General features: G+C 41.1%; 1 protein-coding gene and 1 pseudogene across 1 annotated transcript in view; one reads left to right on the top strand and one right to left on the bottom strand.

Annotated features, from left to right (window-relative positions):
* The window catches only part of Adam32 (ADAM metallopeptidase domain 32), a 98350-nt gene that overhangs the window by 75689 nt on the left and 1829 nt on the right, over positions 1-20832 (bottom strand). Inside the window, exons 2-5 of the mRNA XM_008843369.1 lie at positions 11289-11388; positions 8724-8781; positions 3230-3337; positions 2033-2222 (exon numbers count right to left, since the gene is read on the bottom strand). Of these exons, the coding sequence (XP_008841591.1) occupies positions 2033-2222; positions 3230-3337; positions 8724-8781; positions 11289-11388 (456 nt within the window). The remainder of the gene's footprint in view (positions 1-2032; positions 2223-3229; positions 3338-8723; positions 8782-11288; positions 11389-20832) is intronic.
* Positions 12930-13029, top strand: LOC115072128 (annotated as a pseudogene).

Here is a 20832-nt window from a genome sequence, read left to right as displayed (position 1 = left end):
ATATATAACTTTCGTTATGTGGTTGAAAAAAGTGGGTAAAGGTCTCACTATGCTTAGCGTGTATACTGAAGCTACAAGTCTAAGCTCAGCCTTCTCTGGTTACCACTTTCTGTACTTACACACTTCAGTCCTATCTCCCCCCCCACCCCATCTTGCCTCTACCTTCAGTAAACAACCCAGACTGTTTTTCTGGGAAGTCTCCACGGAGCCTGGTCTCACAAAGGTTAGAAATGACCACACACACACACACACACACACACACACACACACACACACAGCACAGATCCTAGCTGTCAAGTCTAGATCTGTCTGACGTTAAGTCCAACTACTCTGAAGTGTTTCATCTTTGACAACTTCCTTTGACACAGTCTCTTCTCTGGTGTTCATGATGTTCCTTTCTCCTGGGTCTCTTCCTGCCTTTCTGTGTGGGTATATACGGTCATTCATCTCCATCATTCTCTGATCCTTCCTGCCTTTCTGTGTGGGTATATACGGTCATTCATCTCCATCATTCTCTGATCCTTATGTTTCTGCGACATTCAATTCCATGTTGTTTTCCTTCTCACATTTAAAATTCATTCCCACCTCTACAGTCTTATTTTGTTCATTTCTGTATAGTACCGATATGAAAATGCAAGTTTAAGGGACTGGAGAGATGGCTCAGCAGTTAAGAGCACTTGCTACTCTTGCAAAGGACTGGGGTTTGACTCCCAGAACCCACATGGTGGCTGACAGGACCTGATGCCGTCTTCTGACCTCCTCAGGCACCAGCCGTTAACATGATGCACATCTACGCAAACACCCATATACATAAAACTGAAAGAAGATCTTTCTTATAACACAGATTTGGGCACTAAAACTCTTCAGCGTACTTTGATGTCTAGAAATGCGAACCTTCTAGCTTTGTTCACTTTTGTTAAAGATTGCTTTGGCCATTTGGTTTTTATTGTAGCTTCAAACATGTCTTAGAATTTTTAATTTCTATGCAAAATGCCATTGGGATTTTGCCTTTCGTTTACATTTTGAGTTGGGGGTTTTGTTTTGTTTTTGTTTTTGTTTTTTGCTTTGGTTGTTTTGGTTTTTGTTTTGTCTTGTTAGGTTTGTTTTGGTTTACTGGTTGGACGATTGGTTTTGGTTTCACTTTTTATGGGGTTTTCTTTTTGTGTTCCAGGAGACAGATGGTTCCAGGACATATCTAGGGAACAAGTGACCTCAGAGTTCAGACTCACTTTTAAAAGCTAAAATTAAAAGTTAGGCTTTTATTCATTCAGGTAATTATAATGTCGGCATAGTAAGATATACATACATATATATATCCATATATATATATATATCACGTCCTCTACCTATGGAAAAATTTAATATCTTCCTTTCTGAGTCAGATGTTCCTCTTTCCCTTTTTGCTCTTCTGGCTAGGACCTTCACTGCTATGCTGAGTAGAAGTGGTGGAAATGGGTATAGTCTTGATCTTAAGGGAAGAAGTTTCATTTTCACCGTGGATAATGATGTTGGCTTTTGGTTTGTTACAAATAGCCTTTGTTATGCTGAGGTACACGCCTTCTATATATAACTTGTTGAGAGGTTTTTTTCTATGTATATACAATGACATGATGTTGGGATCTACACCTTTCTCTCAAACTCTGTCTAATTAACTGTCATCTGAGCGTGCCTCCTGGGACCTCTCTCAAATAATTCACATCCAGCTTCACCACAGTGAGCCCATATTTCCCCCACCAATGTCTGTTCCCACTTCCCTCTGCCTGATCAGATTGGCCTTTCTGGTTCTACAATGTTGTATAGATCAGTCTTCAGGAAAAGGATCTCTATTCTCAGTTCCCAACCTTCATTGACAAAGACCATTTAACCTATTAGGACCAAAAATTAAATTATCACAAAGAGAATACCTGTTCATTCATGACACCTAAAATTTTACTAAGAGCTATTAGTTATTATTCTTACATTCCATTTTTGTTGCAAGTTAACAGTTTCAAGGTATAAAATGACAGAGCAAGATAAAGAATTAAAAGTGTACCTTTTCTGCAGGTGCACAGTGTACGGCTTCTCGTCTATTGGAATAATGTAAGATATCTGTTCCTGGAGAACCCAGAAAAATGGAGTGAGGCCACGTTTGTTCAACGTGTGAAGCGAAGCAGTGGCTGCGTCCCACCCAGTTCCACCAAACAAGCCCAACAGACCTTCATAAACCACCACAGACTGCCTACCTGTGATTCAAAATCGGCGGCACAGACTTTTAAATGTTTACTTTTATTGTCAAACTAGTCTTACTGTTTCTAGAAAACCAAACCAATCATGATTTACACCAGGTTAGAATTATACTTGGAACCAAATCCTAAACTCCTATGATAGAAGAGACCATGTGCCGTGCTGTAACTGTAGAAAACGGGGCATCTTCATCTGTTTTAAGGGAGACCCTATATGTAAGGAGTTACTGGGCTGGTTAATTTTTGTCACCTTGACACAAACTAAAGTCACCCGAGAAGAGGGACCTCAATTGAAAGATTTCCTCCACACAGTCACCTGTGGGCTTATCTGTGGGGCTCTTTTCTTGTTAATCCATGTAGGAGAGCTCAGCCCACTGTGGGCAGCTCCATCCCTGAGCAGGTAGGCTGGTCTGTACATGAAAAGTAGCTGAGCAAGCTAGGGACAGCAAGCCAGGGAGCAGTGTCCCTCACGGTCCCTCAGTTTCTGCCTTAAACTCCTGCCTGGCTTCCTTCCCTCCATGATGGACTGTAACTTTCAAGCTGAAATAAAACTTTCCAAGTCACTTTTGGTCAGTGTTTTAATCACAGGAACAAAACACAAAGTAGGACAGTTACCCTAAGTAGTTCTTGGATAATTTCTCAAAACAAAACTAGAATGATTATTAAGATGTTAGTGTATAAAAGAACACTTTCAACTGTCCTTTCATGATGGGCATTAACGTGTATTGCCCATTTGCAGAATATATAGAAAATTTTAGGAAAACCCTTAAAGAAAGTAAAGGGATTGATCAATGGAGGCCACATGCGATTTAATGAGCAATTGGGTTAAATCTATGTTTAAATTACTACTTTCTGTGTTTACGAAATCCCGCTTCTGGAAGCAGAGCAGAGTAATAGCTAATACTCTTGAGAGACCATCTCCGCACAGAAGCATCTGTTTGAACAGCTTTTCATGCACTAACCTGCCTTCACAAGAGCTAAGGAAACCAAGTGAGAGGCCAGAGTACCTGGTTTTATCAAAGGAATAGAAAAAGATGCATCCAGTAAGGCAGGAAGGTAGGCACTGCCCACATCACACTTGTGCAACTCCAGGCACCACAGGGTGGCCCGGCTCCCTGGTTGGGGGAGGAAGAAGGAATTAAGACTAGTCCTTCATACTGAAATAGATCACCAGGCCCAGAACTGGGCAGAACCATGAGGCCTTGGCCACAGGTTAGCATCCAAGGACAGGGCTTCTGAACTCACTTTAGCAGGGAGACAAGCAACAACTTTAACCATCCCTTGGGAAACAAAGCATGGAGGAAAACAAGACTCCATCAGCTAGGGATAGAGGAAAGCATTAGGCTTTGTCTTGGAACTCAGAACTAAACCTAACAGTGAAATCCAATACCACAGAAAACACAAAACCCCCCATACCCAGGCCAACCTTCACAAGCACAGAGTCTAGACTGCCTGCCTATAGGCAGAGTCCTGCAGCCTGGTAGGCTGGACTGGAATTTTGGTTCTGCATTTCACCCAGCTATGGCATAGGCCTGGGTCATACCCTTGAGAAAAATAAGATCCATGTAGCCATGACTTCCAGGTGCAAGGCAGCTCAACACCAAGCCACGGAGTTCAGACAAGCTCGACATGCTGGGTTAGAACAGGGAAGTAACATGGGACTCTATTGTGGAAGTCAGTGCTAAGCCCTTGAAATCCAGCACTGGGTAGATGCCAACGGTCCCTGTCCCCAGGCCAGTGCACACAGAAAAATGCATACTGCTCTTCCAGAGGACCTGAGTTCAGTTCCCAGCTCCTATGTCAGGTGGCACTCCAGCTCCAGGGGATCAGACACCCTCTTGACAGTGACCAAAGTCACACACACACACACACACACACACACACTCATATGTGTAGCATACACTCAGATACACACACGCACACACACTCATGTGTGCAGCATACACTCACATACACACACATACAAATACTTTAAAAATTAATTAAAAATAGTGAAAACAACTAAGGAAGATCATTACATAATGATCAACTGGTCATTTTAGCAAGAGGAAATTACAACTGTAAAGATCTATGTAGCAAATATCATAGAACTTAATATATAAAGCATGCACTGCAGACCTAAAGGGAGAGAGAGTCGAACGCAGCAATACTAGGAGACACCAACACCTCACTCTCCAGGACTGGACAGATCATCCAGACAAAAAAGCCAACAAAGAAACAGCAAGCCAATGGGACCTAAGAGAGCTCTGCAGAACACAGCATCCGATACTGCACAACACATTCTTCTCAAGAGCACAAAGAACGTTCTTCGGGCTAGGTCACGTGCTGTGCCACAAAGCAAGCTTCAACACCATGTCAAAAACGGAAGTCATGTCATGTATGTTTTCTAGTAGAAATGCAATAAAACTAGAAGTCAGTTAAAAACCTGAGAACTATACAAATACACGGAAATTAAGCAACTCACTCCTAAATCACCAATGGAAAGGGAAGAAATTAAAGGGTAAATTTAGGAATATCTCAATGGGGCTGGGGAGATGCCACAGTGGGCAGAGATTCGCCCATACAAGCATGAGGAACCAAGATCAAAATTCCAGCACCCACAAAAACCAGCATGCCTGGAATTCCAGGGCTCAGGGGCACAGCAGGGGGATCACTAGGGCAAGCTAACTAGCTAGTCTAGCTGAATCAATAAGCTCTAGGTTCAAGGAAGAGAACTTGCCTCAATACATAAGCAGAGAGCCATCATAGAAAACACCCAACATCATACTCGGGTTTTCACATGCACACATGTGCACTCATGCACGTGTGTACACACAGGCATACATGTACGTACACACAACACACACACGCACACTAGAAAACCTCTACACGAGTGGAAATGAGTACAGCATAAACAATATTAGGAAGAAAGTTTATGGCAATGAATAGCTACATGAAGAAAGCAAAAAGTATAAAATAAAATACCCCTCATTGAAATCACAAACTAGAAAAGCAAGCTCAGGGGCTGGAGAGACGGCTCAGCGGTTAAGAACACTGGTTGTTCTTGCAGAAGACCCAGGTTCGAATCCCAGCACCCACATGGCAGCTAACAACTGTCCATAACGCCAGTCCCAGGGGATCTGACAGCCTCTTCTGTCCTCCATGGTCATTGCACAACACGGGTGCACTTACCAACATGCAGGCAACACATGCATACACATAAAATTAAAAAAAAAAAAAGAAAAGAAAAGCAAGTCCAAAATTAATACAAGGAAAGAAGTAATAAAATTACAGCAGATGGGGCTGGAGAGATGGCTCAGCAGTTAAGAGCACTGACTGTTCTTGCAGAGGACCCACATGGCGGCTACAAACAGTCCTTAGCTCCAGTTCCAGGGGAATCCAAAGCCCTCTCTGACCTCCGTGGCATTGCACGACATGGGTGCACTCACATACATGCAGGCAATACATTTGTACGCATAAAATAAAAATAATAAATATTTTTTAAAAGATCACAGCATAAATAAATGAACACTTTAAAATAATGTAAAAGTCAAGCATGACAGTATACACTATGATCCAAACACTGGGGAGGCTGAGCTCCAGGCTCGTCTAAGCTACATAGTCTCTGTCTAAGCTACATAAGCTCTGTCTCAAGAAATAAAATAAGTAAAAATTTTTTAAAAAAATGTGATGTCACATGCCTTTGATCCCAGCACTTGGGAGACAGAGGTAAGTGGATCTCGGTGAGATCAAAGCCAGCCTGGTCTACATAGTGAGTTCCCTACAGGGAGACCCTGTCTCAGAGAACCGAAGAATAAAAATAACTCATTAAATTTAATTAAAATACAAAATATCAGTGGAATGAGGAGTTGGGTTTTTGAGATGATAGAGGTGATAACACTCACTGACCCAAGAGAGAGAAAAGTTTTAAACACCTTAGAGCCAAAAAAGGAACATTATAACTTGTTTCACAGACACAAGGAGGATTGTTAGAAACCATGTAATTACAAAATGGAAAACCAGAATAAACAGGCAAATTCCATTTATTATTCCATTGCTGACAAAATTTGTTTCACTATAATCTCATTTGTTAATTTTCTTTTACATCCATGTTGTTCAGCTCTTATCCAACACACTGTCCTCAAGATGTCCTGTACGTTTTCCTCCAGAAGCTTCATAGCTTCAGACCTACTTTTAAGCCATTGATATTTGTGTGTAAGAAAGGGATCTAGCTTTAGTCTTTGGTAGATACACATACTGTTCTCCTAGGAACATATACTATAGAGACTGTCCCATCTCTTGATGATTCAATCTTGGCAATGAAAATTATGACTCTACTGGAAGAAACACAATCCCAGTTCTGGGGAGGCAGAGAGAGGTGGGTCCCTGGCCAGACTGTGTAACCTAATCCAAGAGCCCGAGGTCTGTAGGAAAAACAACCAAATAAAACCAAAATTACAAGTAGCATAAGCCCAGGTATCCCACTACCATATCATCCTATTTCAATAGGAAATGTTCCTAATGTGATTTGATATAAAACATCATTTCTACTGTAATGTTCAGAGGCTAGGGCTTTGAGACGTGAGGGGCCTGACCTAGTCAATCACATCATTCATTGACTGACTCACGATTTGAAGGCATTCCTGGGAGGGGTTGGAAACCAGGAAGGAGGGGCAAGGTTTGGAAGTGTATAGTATCATTTCATGTCTTTCTTTCTCCTAAATATTTTGTACTACTAGGAATTGAACCAAGAGTCTCGTAAGACACATAAGTTCTAATGTTCTACAGCACAGGACAGCAACTGTAGCCCCAAAAAAATTCATTACATATTTCATAAAAACCTAGGGAAGAGTTATACAAAATTTCCATCACAAATAAGTAAATATTAAAGGAGATAAAATGGTAACTGCGGTGTGTGTTGTTCAGCTTTTTACCACTGTCCATTACTCTAACAAATACTAGAAATAACCAGCTTATAAAGACAAATGGATATTTCTGGAACACAATTTTAGAGCTGTCAGTCGCTGTTGATTTTTCCAGAACCTTGCCTGCCCACCCCGTCCCCACACTCCCAGGCCTAGCTGGGGTCACACAGCTCCTGCTCTGTCCCAGTCTGGTGAGCGCCTCATACTGTCCTCACACTCCCAGCCTAACTCCTCGGGCAGACCCATCCAGGAGTCGCACACACACATGCACACGCTTTCTTGGTTACCACTGAGCTGGAATCACCCCCATCTCTCCAGTCAAAAATCAATATGAGTATATGAAGATTTGTCCTAGCAACTCTTCATACTTCGTGTGAAATCAATCGTGCGTGGGGAACAAACAGAACCAAACTTCCATTTAACAGAGGCAGGCTAGAATTTCATATCAGAAAAACAATCAACAAAGTCCACGCGCCCAGGTCACAAAAGTCCACATGCCCAGGTCACAATGCAAAAACACTAGCAATATGAAACACCAAGACAGTATCCCCCATCCCCCCAAAAAACCACCAATCCTGTAGGAATGTTCTATAAGGACGATTCCCTAGATGAACTCAGACACAAAATTTAAAAGAAAATCACAAAGATAATCAAAAATTCAAGGAGTTGAAAGAAGACATGAACTTTAGGGTGCAGGGAAATCCCCTGAGCGAAGTCCAAGAAAACAATGAATGAAACGATGGAGACAACCCAGGATTTGAAACCTGAATTCAGTAAAAAGAAATACTCAAGAAAACTCAAATTGAAATGAGGATAAAATTGAAAAGATCAATAACGCAATTAGAAAGCTCAGGAGAGCCCACCAGTACGGTGGGTCAAGTGGAGGACAGACTATCAGGACACGAAGATCAAGTAAAGGAACTGGAGCATGCGAAGAAGGAAAACAATTTTAAACACATGAAAGGAATATGCAGGAACTTTGAGACACTAGAAAGACCAAACCTATTCATCATACCCATAGAAAAAGGTGAATCCCAGATCAACAGTATAGATCAAATCTTCAACAGCACGATGGAAGAAAAGTTCCCCAAATTAAGGAAAAACATCACCACACAGATACAAGAAGCACACAGACACCAAATACACAGGACCAAGAAACTCCCCATGGCATATTGCACCTCCAAAGGTTTCCTCCAAGGTGCCAAGCCAGAGTTGCCAACAAGCGATAGCTGCGAGGCCCTGGACGATGATAAGGGGGCTTCATGGGGAAGGGTGTATCAAAGGCTGTTGAGCACATCGATAAAATTATTGTACTTGCTCTGGTTGGCACAAAATTGAATGTAGTGAAACAGAGATGGTCAAAGTGATGATTGAGATGGGTAGAGTTAAAATTAGTTCAGTTTGGTGTGAATGACATCCTGGGGGTGCCCCTTGCTGTCTGTAAAGCTGGTGTTGTGGAGAAGGGAGTGCTCATATACTGTCACATGGCTACCTTAGCTGGCAAGTCCAAAGTCATCCTGCCAGTCCCAGTTTTCAGCATGATCAACAGCAGTTTTGCTGACAACGTGTTGGCCATGTAAGAGTTCATGATTCTCACCATGGGTGCAGCCAGCTTCCTGGAAGCCATGTGCCTTGGAGCAGACGGTTTCTATAACCTGAAGAACATTGTCAGGGAGAAGTATGGGCAGCAAAGGCTGCTTTGTACCTAACACCCCAAAGAACACAGAAGCCCTGGAGCTTCGGAAGAAGGCCTTGGGAAGGACTGCCCACTACCCTGACAAGGTTGGCATCTTCCTAAAGCCGAGCAAATATCACCTGGACTTCAAGTCTCTCCATGATGCTGGACCCAGTCATTCCTGACCAGCTGGCTGCCCTGTATGAGTCCTGCATCTGGGGATATCCAGTGGTGGTCATCGAAGCCCCCTTTTACCAGGATGACTGGGAAGCTTGGCAGACATTCACAGGTAGTTAGAGATGATCTCACAGTGACCATGGCCAAGGCCACAGGCAAGAAGTCTGCTACAAGTGAGCCAGATCATTTCTGTGCCTGAGTCTCCACAGGCATACAAGCTGGTTCAGTTCAATGTAGAGTGTCATGCTATCTTCTTTGGAATTAGACCTTCTTTGAACCTACCAGAATTCTGCAAAGTGTCCATCTGTTCCTGGGTATTTTTTTTTCTGGGAGGTTTTTAATTACAGCTTCTGTCTCATTGGTTGTTATTGTTGTATTTAAATTGTTTATCTCACCTTGGTTTAGCTTTGGTAGGTCATATATATCTAGAAATTTATCCATTTCTTTTAGATTTTTTAGTTCAGCAGAATATATGTTATAAAAATATGTTCTGTGGAGCTGGAGAGATGGCTCAGCATTTAAGAGCACTGACTGCTTTTGCAGAGGACCAGGGTTTGATTCCCAGCACCCAAGTGGCGGCTATGAACCAGCCTTAATTCCAGTTCCATGGGAATCTGAAGTCCTCTTCTGACGTCCATGGCGTTGAACAACACAGGTACACTCATACATGCAGGCAATACATTCATACACATAAAATAAAAATAATAAAATATTTTTTATAAACATGTTCTTGTGATTCTCTGAATTTCCTCAGTATCTATTGTAATATTTCCCTTTCTGGGAGGGGATCACGGCTCCAGCTCCCAAGAAGGAACCACAGCTCCAGGCTCATGGGAGGAAATCAGAGCTCCTGATGTCCAGAAGGGGACCGTGACTCCAACTTCAGAGGAGGAGGCCACAGTGCCAGCTTAAGGCAGAGGAACACAACCCTAGGACACAGGAGGAGACCACAACTTAGGCTCACAGGGGGGAACCTCGTTTTTTTCCAGGAAAATGGATTGAGCTGGAATTCACTGTGGTAGGCAAAGGAAGCTAGATTGAGAAAGCCAAGCATCACACATTCTCTCACGTGCGGACTCTAGGAGCTGGAAAGACATGAAATGAGAAGTGGAAGACAGTGTATTCCTGAGGATACAGGACGGGACCACGAGAAGACAGCCGGGGACGTAAGAGGGTTAACTTGATCAAAGCTAATTACATGCACATACCACCTGCCACGATTAAACACAATCAAAAATCCCTCTAGTTTTTATGAGCTGGTGAGATGGCTCGGCAGCATAGTGCAAACTGCTCTTCCACAGGGCCCAAGGCCAGTTCCCAGCACCTACGTCACACAGGTTACCACTGCCTGTCACTGCAGCTCTGGTGCCTCTGCAGACACTGCACTCTCTTATTCACTCATGCGGAGATGTGTGCACATGCGTACACACACACACACACACACACACACACACACACACACACAACTAAGAATAAAAATGAAATCCGAATAGAAATAGCTCTAGTGCCCTGCTCTTTAGAGTCCCTGGTCTAACAGCCTTCTTTCATGCTGTCCCTTTCTCTCCCCTTCAGGCCCAGTTGGTAGTGTTTCTCCTGTGTTAGATTCAGCTTAGATGCTTGTATCCTGAGTAACCTCTTTCCAGAACATTGTCCAGCCAGAGCTCTGGTGTCCAGCCAGAACATGTGTTCTCATTTTAAAAACTACATACAGGATAAGAGTTTTCTAAAGCTTTATGTCCATTTATTTTTTCTTAACAAGACTTTCTATGTCTCATCTCTCATATCCAACTGCAGGCATCATTTATGAAAACAATAGGCCACACCTTCAGTGCTTTACTTGGAAATCCCTCTGCTAAATACCAATGGCTGTCACAAGTTGTATCTTCCAGGAATCACCAGAGCACAATTCCCTTAGGTTCTTTGGCACAATTAACCAAGATTCTCCTTTCTTGCATTTGCCAATAAGACGTTTCTCATTTCTGTCTGTGACTCCACCAGAAATACTATCAATGTCCATATTTCCATGAGTTCTATTCATGACTCTGTGTGCACTCTGAAACGACAGACGCGTTCTCTGTATCTCTTCTGTCTCCATTCTGAACCCTCATCAGAGTTCCTTTAACATCCACGTTTCTACCAATAGTTCAGTCTCTGCAAGACAATCTAGCATGCTGAAAATCTCAGCCTCTATTTGCACGGTTCCAAAGCCACTTCTACACTTTTAAGGATTTGTTACGATAGCACCCTACTTTGGATGACCTAAGAAACTGTGTTGGTCTCTTCAGTCTGCTTAGACAAAATGCCACAAACGATGTGGCCCACAGGCAAGGCAGCCAACACACAAGGCAGCTCAGACAAGGCGGCTAGCACAAGAGAAATTAATTTTCCCACAGTTTTGAAGGCAAAAGTCCTGATTCAGGGGCAACACAGTTGGCTTCCAGGGGCCTCTCATCTATTTTCATACATTTGCTCCATGCCCATGCTCCCACACTGTCTCTTCCTCTTCTGTAAGTACACATGGGCTACTGGCCTCAGACTCTTATTAGATCTCATCTAGCTTCAGTGCAGCCCTGAAGATACTGTCTCCAAATATAGTCATAATAGGAGACAGGATTCAACACATGAAGGTGGAGGGAATGCAATCCAATCCTTAACAGAGCTCTCACATACAAAATCAAAAACAAGATCCTTAAAGGAAAATTTGGTAATGTATATGTCATCCACATTGCAAATATTTGAATTTCAAACATTTTGAGAAAATAAAAAAGCAAGCCACAATTCAGGGGAACATAATTACTAATCATAGTACTGTAGAGAACTTGTCAAGAACATACAATTAATTCCTAGGACTCACCAATAAATTTGGATTTAAAATGGATGAATGATTTGAATAAACATTGGAAAGAGGTATATCAATCGCTAATGGTCTCATGGAAAATGCTGGGCATCATTGTTATAGGAGAATGTGCATGAAAGCCATCATAACACACCACATCCACAGCACAGATCCACTTCAAAAGACAAACAACATCAAATATTCGCCAATATGAAGAAAACCTGGAATGCTCACATATTACCGCTGTTGTAAAATATAAATTGATATGGTCACAATCACTGTGGAGAACCACATGGCAGTTTCTAAAAGCATTCAACATAATCTCGCCAACTTCACTACTAAGTGTCTACCCAAAAGAAAGGAAAATACATGTGTATACATGAATATCATAGAATACATTTTGTAAGAGCCATACCTGAAAATTAGTCAAATTTCTATCAATTGATGAATGGATAAATAAATGTGGTATTCCATATTTACTAAGAAATAAGCATGAATTTCCTCATAAATATTACCCAAAAAATCTGCTTATAATCCCAGTGCTGGGCCAGTGGAGACAGGCAGATCCCTGGGGCTCACTGGCCAACCTAGTCTACCTGCCAGGTCCAGGTCAATAAGATGCCATCTCACAAAATAACATGGAAGGCTCCTGAGAAAAGTGACCAGAAGCTGACCTCTGGACTCTAAACACACACATACATACACATGCATACACACCTACCCACACACATGAACATGCACATACTTGTACATACACGCACACAAAGATTTATCATTTGTAAGTCAGGCACACGTAACTGTATATGTTTAACTTCCAGGATATCATTCTACAGAGGAATTTATGTGTTTTATAGCTATGTAAACCATATATACACATAAGAAATTTCATAGAACAATTTATATTGTGAAAAAATATTTCTTACTTCTGAGCTTGTATTCCCTTTCATTTTTTCTGGAAATATGATTTGTAGAAATGAATTTTGAGAACCTGAAGAAATAAAAATAAAGAGTTAGGAATCCTATCTTTAATTTCACTAAATATTCAATTTCTTGTGCAAGGTTTCCTTAAGCAAGTATGGCTGGCTCATCCCTGTGGAGTCCTATACGAACTGCAGGTGCTTGTCTCACAGCTACATGTACTAAAATTGGAACAAGACAGAGAGAACTAACATGGCCCCTGGACAAACATGACCTAAAATAAAATTTAAAATTTAAAATAAAACCAAATCTAAAATAAAATAGCAAAAACACTGAAAATTTTTATTTGAAAAGCAGAAAAAAATAGTCATGAAAAACGAAAGGAGGTATTGGACTTACCCAAAAGTTGTTGTTTCCAGAAATACACAAAAATAAACAAATCAAAGATATGCTTTAAGAAAATCTTCCTGAAATAAAATATTTAAGACAATAGAAAGCACATGGCTTTTCAAGAACTGATAGTGATGAATCAAGGATGAGACATATTCTCCTGAAGTTATTAGGCTTCTAAGATAAAGAATCATGTAGGAATATAAAAAGGAAACCATATACAGTATAGAAAGGGGAAAGGAACCTGGCTTGAGTATTCACTATTAAAAGGCTCAATTTAAAGAAAGAAGCCAAGAACCCAAGAAATTTGTGCTCATCATCTGCCATTCAACTACCAAAGAAAAAGGCAAAATTTACAAGTAAATTCTCCAAGAAAATAATTCACATCTGCCAGTCACAAAAGGCAGACCAATGTCTCAGAATAAATACATCTATATAATTTTGCTAAAAAGTCCGATGGTGACCATTAAATAAACTTAAATACAGAGCAAAGGATGCAACAAATGTGAGAACTATAGTTATGTAATAGATACAAAAGTTAAAATTTATGATAATGGGGGCTAGAAAGATGGCTCAGCAGTTAAGAGCACTGTCTTCTCTTGCAGAGGACCCGGGTTCAAATCCCAGCTCCAACATGGTGGCTAACAACTGTCCATAACTCCAGTTAGAGGGAATCTGAAGTCCTTTTCTGACCTCTGTGGGTTCTGTACAAAGCGGGTACACTTACATACATGCAGGCGATATATCTGTACACATAAAAAAATTATGATGATGAATCCACAATGACATCAAGATCAGGACGCAGCACAGGGAGGAGAGCAATCACACAACTCAGCGCCTCAAATTTACTAGATGTAATAGTTTAAAATGTGAGTATAAGGGTAAAAAACTAAAACTAAAAACACCTAAGCATGAAGTAAAGAGAGAAAGGAGACAAAAAGAAGTAGCGCAAAGCTAAATTTCCTCATCACCCAACGGACATGGCATGCATTTATTACGTGAATTAGATTCACATGTTCAAAATTAAAATAACATACCCAAGGCACCAAGAAAATGAACAAAATGATCACAGGTTTATATAGTAGAGGACATTTTAACAAGACTAAGCATGACATCAGAAACATGAGCAGCATGACAGTCATGTAAACACCTCTGCATATCAGCAAAGTTAAGAAGGATAAAGTAGGAGAGAAGATAGACCATCATGTTGGATTTACAAAATCAAAATCCAATTACTCACACCTTTAAATGATATTAAACACTGGTTCAACTTGACTTTTGAGGACCTAAAATATGTATTTCACGTGAGGGAAGGTGACTACAAGAGGCAGTGAAATATGGAATTTAGGTTAAAATACACAGCTGCTCCCCTGGTCTATAAATCCATCCTTATTTCTCTGATCGTGTCACATCTTGTATAAAGAGATATGAGTAGTAATTCATGGAATTCACACATTACCTTCCTGGATCATATACCAAAGTTGTTATGATGGGGAGAATGACTAAAAAGTCACTTCAATCAGTGGTAACTACAATAGCAGATATTCCTAAAGTAGTGTCTTTCCTTGAAGCAGATGAACACAAGCATCATCAGCACTTGTGTGCAGCCACTGACAGGAAAAGAAGCTGTTGTTCTGTGACAATAAGCCAACCCCACAAACAAGTTTGCACTTTCACTAGGCAGAGATGATACTCCACCTTTACTGTGTTACCCATTTTTACTCTTCTAAAGTCCTGGTCCCATGTCTACCAGCAATGTTACCACCTCACTACCTGTGGTAGATAGAATGATGACCCCCTCCAAAGATATCAAAGTCCTGATTCCCAGAACTTACAAATACATTAGGTTACAGGGCAAAGCAGGAGTAAGGTTGCTAATCAACTGACCTTAAAATAATCTTGGTTTATCGCTGTGGACTTAACACATTCTCAAAAGTAGAAAAAGGAAGCAGAAGGGACAACCAGAGAACCGGAAACATCAAAAGTGCTCAGGCCAGGCGCTGAAGAGATGGCTCCCGGTTCGAGTCCCAGCACCCACGTGGTGGCTACCAACCGTCCTTAACTCCAGTTCCAAGGGAATCCGACGCCCTCTTCTGACTGCCGAGGCATTGCATGACACAGGTGCACTCACATACATGCAGGAAATACACTCATGCACATAAAATAAAAATAAATATTTTTAAAAGAAAGAACCTGAAATCTAATAATTTTTAGCATTGAATTTCACTCCAATAAACTAGAAATCTGAGAAGTCATGCAGTAGAAAAATTTTGTGAAGGCAAAGAAAGTAGTCAATGTAGGGAAACCTTCAACCAGATTCCAGAATCCAGTCCGAACAAGAACACTCCTGGGAGTAAGCGATGGGAATGCCGATAAATGCCAATCGTCTCAAACCTATCAGATTGCACACTGGACACAAACCATGAGCGTCAGGGATACAGCATGTAGCCATAGAAATGCAGTGCTGGTTGGAAAGCCTTCACTCATCTGGTCTTTCAAACAAACGAGTGGAAGCACCACAACAAATTCAACCATTTGTTCTTGGACATGAAGGAGCTCACACTGAAGAATAGAACGAATACGTGAAGCTATCATTTGCTTCTCAAACTTTTGAAGGTGGCTGATGAAACACATGAAAGGTAGATCGTATAAATACAAGGAGTGTGGAAAAGCAGTTACCGGTTCCAGTTCATTTTAGATACATGAAAGAACTCACAGTAGAGTCAAGCCCCATCAGTGTGAACAGCCTGGCAAGCCTTCAGTTGGCACACTTCCTTTCAAGTGCGGGAACGAAGTGACAGTGAAAAGAGAGCAGACCAGTGTGAAGAACGTGGGAGACCCTTCTTTAATCCCAGCCCCTCAAAGACACGTGTTCTCACACTGCACTTAGCCGAGTGAGAACGTCTTCATTTCTTTCCTAGGCTTTCAAAAACAGTAACACACTGGAGATGCACCTTGTAAAGAAAAGGGCCGTGGGAAAGCATTCAGTTACGACAGGTCATTTCAAATTCATAAAACGCTCAGGAGAGCCACCCCATGAATGCACAATGTGGCAAAGCTTTCATGTATTACCCAATTTGGGGGGCACATGAGCAGACATGCTGCAGACACGCACTCCAAATGTAAAGAACGTGGGAACAACGATGTCAAAAACCTCCTGAAGGTAAGGACATGGGAAAGCCTCCAGACTGTCCAGATACTTACAAAGATACAGTAAGAATGAATGACTGGAAAGCTTAGAAACGACAGGACTCAAAGCACTAGAAACCGTGAGCCAAAACATGTTCTTCCTGGCTTAAGACGTTTCTGTGGGACATTGTCGCAGCAACATTGTAAGTAACTGCTACAGCCTAATGTAAATTACTTCACAGACAATGCTAGAGAAGGTTCACATGAAAGAAATGCCAGAAAAGTTCCATCCCTACCAATGCTGCATTCTTTTGTGCTTTTAATTAACTGTACCAAATAATGGATTTCATAATGCTTTATATATGCATATTACATGCTTCAGCCATATTTAATTTTATATTTTTTAAATTTTATTTGTGGGGCCACACATGTGCAATAGTGCACTTACAGGAGTCAAAGCACAACTTGCAGTCATCAATTCTCTCCTCCTTCGTGTGGAATCAAACTCCAGTTGTCAGGCTTGGCAGCAAGTACCTTTACCTGATCAGCCATTGTGCTGGCACTCAATTTTGTAATCTCAAGGCACAGTTGGGTGCTATAGATGTCTACTTTATAATTATATTTCTAAGCAATTAATGTAAGTATAATGAGTATTACTTTGTATTCCAACCAATGTTTCCATTTATAGATGAACAAGTCTCCTGAATACAAATAAAAAATAGCACTTTGCCCAAAGTAATGCATCCCATTAGAGTTTTTACCAAAGCTTTAGTATATTTATTTTATGTGTATGAGTATACTGTCTGCATGTGTGTAAGTACACCTGTGTCATGCAATGCCCTCAGAGATCTGAAGAACATGTTGGATTCCCCTGCAACTGGAGTTACGGACAGTTGTTAGCCACCATGCGGGTTCCGGGAATTGAACCCAGGTCCTCTGCAAGAGCAACCAGTGCTCTAAACCGCTGAGCCATCTCTCCAAGCCCAGAGAGGCCTATTGTTCAACACTTCACTAATCAAAATCTGAAATCTGTCACCATTTAAATCCTAGAAGACCCCACGTTTCTAACCTCATTGTTTTTACTGCTGTTCTATTTCTAGCTCGTTATTTGTGGAGATGATCTCTTCATTTGAATGGCGGCCAATGTTGGGCAGTGTAACCAGCCCACACTAGTAGCATCTTGTCCTCTAACAGCAGTAGAAGGTATTCTGTTATCTTGTTTCATATCATTTGAGCAATGACTGTTTAGCCACTTCCTAACATGGATCTCAACTTTTCCAACAGATTTCATCATTCTTGCAACCTGCTCCCCACTGACTGCCCAACAGTTAAGCCACAGGCATATATTTTAGTTTTCTTATGGTAGCACACCACTACATAGTCAACTTGGGTTAAAAGGCTGTGTAACAGTAATAAACTCTGAAATTTGTGTGGCCTTACATAGTAAAAATATATTTGTTTTCAGTCAAAATCTGGGAGTTTTCATTAGTGACTCAGGAATCCTGGCTTCCTCCAAGTCATGACACAATAAACAACTGTGACCTTAAGGGTCACTGTGGCACCAAGAAAAGGAGATGGAATTTACTGTCACTGTTTCCTTTAAAATATCTAAGTATATTAGGGAAACTGAACTTTAGCAATAATTGTGTGTGTGTGTGTGTGTGTACATGCATGAGTCCATATGTATGTGTGGGTGCTCATACCCATGCAGATATTTGGAGGCATGAGGAAGGCATGTGGCCTTCTCTATCACTCTCTGCTTTATTTCCCTGCAACAGCCTGAATCTGGAACTCACAGTTTTGTGACTAGGCTGCCTGGACAGCAAGCCTCAGAAACCCTGTCTATAAAACCCATCCCCACCCAGCGAGGATCACAAGCATACGAGGTCACACCAGGACATGGATTTTGGGATCCAAACACAGGTCCTCATGCAACAAGTACTCTTACCTGCTGAATCATGTCTCTAACCCTTTACTTAAGAATTTTTAGAGTCCCATAAGAGAATTATATAAATGATCTCACATTTAAATGTGAAGACCATTATATCTGTAGAAAATGGTCTGGGGAAAAGAACAGATGAGCAAATCGATAGGGAGGAAGAACGGAGATGGAGTGGTAGGCAAGGAGGAGGGCGGGGCGCAGAATGGAGGAGCATACTTCCACCTGTCAGCTCTATAAAGACTGTATTGTCCCTGTCTGGTAAGCATTTGCTTGGTGTAAAGACATAAGAAGCAAATGGCTAATATACTCTTCCTAATGACACAAACAGCAGCACGAGGAAGCGAACGCAGCCTACCTACTATGATTGCAAATGCAAAAATTCTAAGGACACTAAAAAGCCAAATTTAGTCATTATATCAGAAACTTACAGTGTAATCAAGTAGAATTTATGCAAGAATTCCTATAGCAGTTTTAAAACTAGAAATATTACTGATGCAACTCTCAGTATGTGAAGGATGAAACAGTAAAGCTACATAGTCATTGCAGTTGCTGCAGAAAATAATAAAATTCAGCATGTGTTCACGACTTAAAGCTCTTCATAGATTAAAATAGAACGGAATTTCATTATTTTGATAAAAGGTTTCAATGAAATAGACACCTGTTCTTGATTCTTTTTAAATGACTAATCAATAAAACAACTTGGGCCAGAAAGATGGCTCAGAGGGTAAAGGTGCGTGCCACAAGCAAGCCTGGGGACATGAGTTTGATTCCCAAAAACCCATGTACAAGTAAAAGAAGAGCAGTATCTCCACAAAAGTTGTCCTCTAATTCCCAAATGCATGCTGTGACTCATTCATCCACCCACTCATAACCCCTCCACACACAATAATAAATGAAATATTTTAAATGAAATAACTTTTACAAAGATGATTTACCTGAACTGTACACTAGGCATCTATTCAAAGGAAGCCCTGAGTCATGTTACCATTAAAAGTGGGAACTAGACCAGTAAAAGCATAATTACCCCTGTTATTGACAGACAGTGCCCAGCCTGGAATTGAGGGGAAAAGATAGGTCTGCTGTTATATGCATAAAATGAAGATCAATTGCTTCATTATATATACCAGTAACGACCAATTTTTTAAAATTTGTTTTGACTATTTAGCCCTGGATGATCTGGAACTTGATTTGTAGACCAGGCTGGCATCAAGATCACAGAGATCCACCTGCCTCTGCCTCCAGAGTGCTGGGATTAATGGTGTGCACCATCACATCCAACCCATGACCACTCACGAAAGCAACAAAAACAGTGTAAGACCTGGGAACAAGAGCCTGGAAAAGTGTACAGAGAAAACTATGGAATCTAGACGACCATCTGAATAAACATAAGCAAGGTTCCTAAACCTAAATTTTCTTAATTAAAACTTTAGTCGATGGCTAAAATATCTGTAAATCTAATGCAACTTCATTCAAAACTCCCAGGCTATTGCTAATGAAATTGTTGTATACAGTGTATAATTCATCCACAGAATTTAGTGTCGAACAACAGATAATACTGACATACCACAATGGAGCCCTCTTGCTTTGCCACACACTGGTTTTCCCTTACTTTGGATTTACCAACAGCAGGAATTAAGGCAAGTTAGCCAGACTTCAGACTCAGTTATAGAGGGGCACAAAAAGTAGACACTAATACATAGAGCACCAGAAGCTGATGAAACAAAGCTGAAATTTCTCTAAAAGAAGCAAATGGAGATGATAGTAGACAGATGATAAAAGATAGATGGATAAATGATAGAAGATAGAGGATAGATAGATGATGATGATGATAGATAATTGATAATTGATAGATGATAGATAGATAGATGATAGAGATAGATTGATAGACCAGAAGCTGATGAAACAAAGCTGAAATTTCTCTAAAAGAAGCAAATGGAGATGATAGTAGACAGATGATAAAAGATAGATGGATAAATGATAGAAGATAGAGGATAGATAGATGATGATGATGATAGATAATTGATAATTGATAGATGATAGATAGATAGATGATAGAGATAGATTGATAGATATGTCGCGAGCCAGGACTCTGTCCAGCAGAGTCCAGGAAAGACGACACAGACACCAAGGTGAGGTTCAAGCTTCTGTTTCTCTTTCTTCCTTTATTCTCTTATTCTCATATTCTCTTCACTATCTCACCCACTATGATGCTGCTTCGTTTGTAGTTCTCCTATATCTCTCACTTCATCCTCTCTCACTTCATCCTCTCTCACTTCATCCTCTCTCACTTCATCCTCTCTTACCTCATTCTCTCTCACTGTGATGCTGTCTCGTTGTTGCTGTTCTGTTCTTTTCTATTCTCCTCTATTACACACCTCAGCTGTTCATATAGCGTTTCCAACAGCCCTCCCTCTAGCCAGGACCAATCAGGGCACACACACGTGCAGCGGGCAGGCAGAGTGCAGCTCATTGGCCACGTAGCAAGATCATCAGGCTGGCAGCACCTGTTTTTGGGCTCACCATACTTCAGAGTTGGGGTAAACAAGCGGGATTCACGAGCCTTGGCAATCAGCCAAGAGTTGAAGTAAACAGCACGAGGTTTGGCAGCCAGCCAGGGCGCCATCTTTGGCTGGCTCGGC

The sequence above is a fragment of the Nannospalax galili genome, unplaced genomic scaffold, assembly GCF_000622305.1.
Source record: "Nannospalax galili isolate Female #2095 unplaced genomic scaffold, S.galili_v1.0 scaffold1871, whole genome shotgun sequence".
Classification (NCBI taxonomy): Eukaryota; Metazoa; Chordata; class Mammalia; order Rodentia; family Spalacidae; genus Nannospalax; species Nannospalax galili.
Note: the sequence above shows the minus strand (reverse complement) of the source record. Positions and strands in the feature narration are given on the sequence as shown.